Source organism: Cyprinodon variegatus, unplaced genomic scaffold, assembly GCF_000732505.1.
Source record: "Cyprinodon variegatus isolate N-32 unplaced genomic scaffold, C_variegatus-1.0 Scaffold171, whole genome shotgun sequence".
Taxonomy (NCBI): Eukaryota; Metazoa; Chordata; class Actinopteri; order Cyprinodontiformes; family Cyprinodontidae; genus Cyprinodon; species Cyprinodon variegatus.
The window spans coordinates 1076246-1081158 of NW_015150624.1; the positions used below are offsets into that span (position 1 = coordinate 1076246).

General features: G+C 37.5%; 1 protein-coding gene across 3 annotated transcripts in view; it reads left to right on the forward strand.

Annotated features, from left to right (window-relative positions):
- The window catches only part of aldh1a3 (aldehyde dehydrogenase 1 family member A3), a 28992-nt gene that overhangs the window by 6323 nt on the left and 17756 nt on the right, over positions 1-4913 (forward strand). For all 3 annotated transcript variants that reach the window (XM_015378349.1, XM_015378350.1, XM_015378351.1), the window contains exon 3: positions 3828-3968. In XM_015378349.1, coding sequence (XP_015233835.1) covers positions 3828-3968 — 141 coding nt within the window. The remainder of the gene's footprint in view (positions 1-3827; positions 3969-4913) is intronic.

Sequence of the window (4913 nt, forward strand, 5' to 3'; positions counted from 1 at the left end):
CTAGTAAAGAAGAACAAACTCTTTTCTCAAGCTTCTTGTGTAATAATACTAACTTGTTTAAACTTACAATCTGTTGCCATTTTTAGCTGAAAAAGCTCTGTATGTCTAACGAACTGATTTTTCTGTGGCATGACCTCTAATTATTTTAACCAAGCCGTCTCCTAACTTTTACTTAAACATCGAAGTAGCTGCTAGTTAATATTCACTGAGTGCTGCTGTGTGTCTCTCCTCCAACCACCTAGCTACTCTCTAAGAAGTCTAATGCGATCGCAAATCAGATGTCTCAAAGCGACAGATCCGATGATGTAAGACCAAGAGGTGGGACACGGGAGCAGACGGAGAGAGGAAAAAAAACACTGACTCAAAACTCTCTGAACACAGAAAGCTGAACCCAACCTCTGTCACCCCCGTCCGCCTGGGTTCTCGGCCCCAGAGCTGACAGCTCGGTTCTGCTGCACTGTAGTCGACCAAAATCACAGATTATTTTGAAATTCCCATCCGGACATTTTTAGGTATGAAAAGTAGGATCTGTCCGGGAAAAAAGAGACGTCTGGTCACCCTATTTAATCCCAAACATCTTTTAATTAAGAGTTAGTTGGATTTTAATCAGCGAGAATCCTGGACAAAAGCATAATTTAACTCTTCAGTAACACTAGCAGTGAGATACTCACTTTGTAAGAGCCGAAAACGAAGAACAAGAAGATCATCCAAAATGGCAGCTCATATTGGTCCTTATTTCAACCAGGCAACAAACAGATTGGTAAACCTGAAATCTGGGATTTCACCTTCAAATAACAAAATTCATAATAATTATTGAATATCAGCCGCAAGAACAAAAAAGAAAAAAATTTTTTTAAAGACGTTATTACATTGTAGACATGGACATGAATGATGCTGGTCCAATTGGGACCACAGCCCCCTGGGAAAAATAAATAAACAAAAGTTGCTCAAAATTAGGCAACAGCTAAAACTCAAAACATGAAGTTGTGAACATTGGTATGTGTAACACCGAGTACATTTAAATTATGCATGTGGTTTAGCTCTCAGCTGCTTGTCCACAAGTAAAATTAAGGAATACCAATTTTAAATCACCCATAGGCTCCAGATTACAGAAGTATTAAGGAACAAATTTAACCCCACACTTCCCACATATTGTGATAAATCTACGATTGCATCTTTGACTGCTCCCTCATTAAACATCTATGGAGAAGGTCTGTAAAGAAATTTCTGAGATATTTGGTAAGGATCTGGACCTAATCCCACTCTCTTGTATCCTTGGTTTACATCCTGCACTGAACTGAAATTCTTATATGTGGAGACTGCTAGATGTTCTTCTGTTTGGTGCCAGGTGTTGTGTTCTATTTCAGTGGATCTCTGACAAACAATGGCGTAACAACACAACAAAAGGCCCGTAAGCAACATTATGTGGGTGTTCTCTTGGTCGCAATCTTTACCCGCTGGACTGGTAGGAGCAGCAATGTCCACCTCTCACTCTTTGCTCCCTCCCTCTTTTTTCTGTTCTTCCAGCAGCTCTTCTTTCCTTTTTCTTTTCTGGAATCTGCTTAAGTATCTCTTTTTGTTATCCATCGTCGCTAACACATTGTACGTAATGGTTATGGTTTAATCTACGCTCTGGTTTTAGTTTAACGTGATGTGACGTCTTGCACGCTGCATGCACCTTAAATACGTAATATGTTCAGTCAGTTCATCATAACCCAGTACCCATAATTCCAAGTCGTAGTGTTAAAAAATAAAACACTCAATACATTGTTCTTTAAAGATCTTTATTGCGGTTTGAAACATATTATATGAGTGTATTTTTTACCAACCGTCTAATGAACTATACACAGTTATTAAAATAGTAATTAAAAGTACAACTGTCTGCTTTGCTATTGGTGTCGTGTTTAAACGGCTCACCATCATGTTGAAATCTGACATATGTTGCGGTATAAATACGTTCCAGTGCGGTCAGTCATTCCAGGATCAGGTGGGTTTAAGAGGAATTTTTTCCACCATTACATCTGCGAAGAGACGTCCTAGTCTATAATTACGTAGGGGGCCCACTAGGTGTCAATGATGGGGCCCCTAAGAGGTCGTGGGCCCTTAAGCAACTGTTGTCTCTGCTTACCGATAGTTATGCCATTGCTGACAAACCTCCTACACTTTCTGCACGGCTGCAGAGTGTGAGGGAACTAATTCCCTTGGAAGCAATGACCTACTGGCTTAAGGACAAACCTCTGTTATTTTAGAGAACGTGAGATCCATTCTTAGATTACATCAGTCTGTACCGAAGGGTCTCTATGGACTTATCTGGTCTGACATTCCTGGAGGGAACCAAACTTGAGTTGTGAATTCAACCAATTATTATAGTGACTATTAACTGATTAATTTGAGCTTTAATGTTATGTTTTTCTGTTTTTTATTTATTTTATGTTTTTCGTGTCCGTACTCTATATTCATCTTTTTTTGAGGATGTGGATGAAGCTGTTGGGACAATATCATCTGATAAAAAGCGCATTTATATACATGTTTAGGCCAGAATGATTTGACATTTGAACAGACTTCCCTACGAAAATATAGCTGCCATTGTTGCAGGCAAAGAAATGATAAAGTAACTTCGCCGAACGTGCATCAGACCCACTTTTTCCACCACGCAGCCAGAGCAGCAAAGACGTGTCTGAACTAAACTTGTACAAGCATAAAAAATGAAGCAGCACGTGCGTTTTTGTTGCTTCTGCTGCGTGCAGTCTGAATGTAGCATTAGGGTCTCTTGGGTTTTGCTGTTTTTCTGGATAGGCTGGGAGAAATCTCACTATGTTGAAATTGCTCCGTGGTACAGGACTCTGCTTTTTACCTACAAACACCTTAGCATCTGGTTAAGAAACACAAACCTTCTGAAGATCAGGTCCTATAGAGTATTTGAGATTAATGGACTGACAAAAAGATAATCGGTAGAAAGATGAATTACTAGAATTATTGATAGGTACAGCCCTTATTTATTTATATTTATTTATTTTATTTTATTAAAAGCATACAGCAAATATGCTCCTACAGCTCTACAATAATCAATGATCCTAAAGACAGGCCGTAAATATTTCAGTCGAGTAAAACCTTTGGCTAAAGTTTTACTGACCATCCCTGAACTCTATCTTGAAATATTGTTAAACTTGAACTATTTCAAAATCAAAGTCTGACCTATTTTTTATAGTTTGACCTTTTTTGATAATCTGGGTTTAGATACACGATTCTTCCTGGACTTAACCTCTCAAAACCCGCCGTTTTAAAGCGTTTACAAATAATAGCTCAAAATGCATGAAAGTTACACCGGCAAGATGTTTACCAATATAGATGCTAGACATCGTTGGAAAGCTTAGATTCTCCACAATTCAACCACCTAGTTTATTTTATGGACACAGTGAGCATCAAAGCACAATTAACACAGATATAGCAGCATGTCAAAATGTAAACACGACAAAGCAGAAAGCAAGCATGTCTTTATAAATGCTATTCTAAAAGTACGTATGATTTTTGAGAATAAAAGAAAACAACTTTGACTCTTGTTTGAACTGATGCAGCTTGTTTGCAATTTTCAATTGCAATTATATTCAGAAACTAGAAGGTGTTAGCTTTCGAATGATGTATCACACATGAAATTTGGGCTTATAGTTCCTATGTTATTTGCTTTTCCATTTGGGTTTGCAAAATAGGTGAGGATTTTCCAAAATGAGGTTAATGTTAGGAGGTTGAACCTTCTGATAGTATGAGTGTGTAGTTTCAGGTGGGCAGCTTGACTAATTGGCTTTTCTTCATGGCCTCCGTCTGAACAGGAGGATGTGGATGAAGCGGTCGCAGCAGCCAGAGCGGCCATGCAGCACGGCTCTGCTTGGCGGAGGATGGGGCCGTCACGCCGAGGGAGGTTACTGCACAGACTGGCAGACCTGGTGGAGAGAGACCGGCTGCTGCTCGCGGTAAAATCCCAAAATGTCTGAGGCATACATAGAATAGAATAGAATAGAATAGAATAGAATAGAATAGAATAGAATAGAATAGAATAGGAAATCCCTTTATTGTCCCACAATGGGGATATTGTGGTGTTACAGCAGAAAAGGTTATAGTAGAATTGGTCAGACAATGTGTACCTTAGAAAAGTGTATAAAAATAACAGATAGGAAAATAAAAGAAACTGAGTATTTTGATGTAAAGTGTTTGTACAATATAATATTCTATATCTGGAGAATAAAAAAATCAATAACAGCCGTGGACATTTTTACAATCGTGGGTATTTGAAAAATAGCAGCAACACCAGAGATCTGAAAAAAAAATTACATAAGAGAAGTATGTTATTAACTGACTGACTAACTTGATTTTATCTCATCTTAATCCAAAGTATACTTTAACAACCAACCACTACAGTCCATTTTGACCATTATTTTATAAATCAACCTTGTACTGGGGGCAGGGGCACCTTTATTTTATAGGAAGTGCAGGCATAGCATAGGTAGAGTAGAAGCATCTGTGAATAATCAATGCTTTATGCTAAACATGTTTATTTTTCAATTAACGATTTATTCCTCTTTATTAACTAAACCAAGATGTGTGGAGATCGATATATGACAAAATGTAAAAAAACATGGATATGTTATGAAATAAATGTTTTTACATGTTCAAGAAAAAAAAAATCTTGAATATGATTTTCTCAAAAGTGAAGGAAATCTTTCTAATTGCAGTTAGCAGATTTCCTGCATGTGTAGAGTTAAATAAATCCTTAAAACAATTAGTTACATGACCGTATGAAGGGAATTTTGTATCTTTATTGTCGAAAGCAAAAATCAGTTTGTAAACTGAAATGTTTCAACAACAAAAATTCAATCCAGAAATGAAACTGAAAATTCGTTCCAAACAAGGTTTGAGAA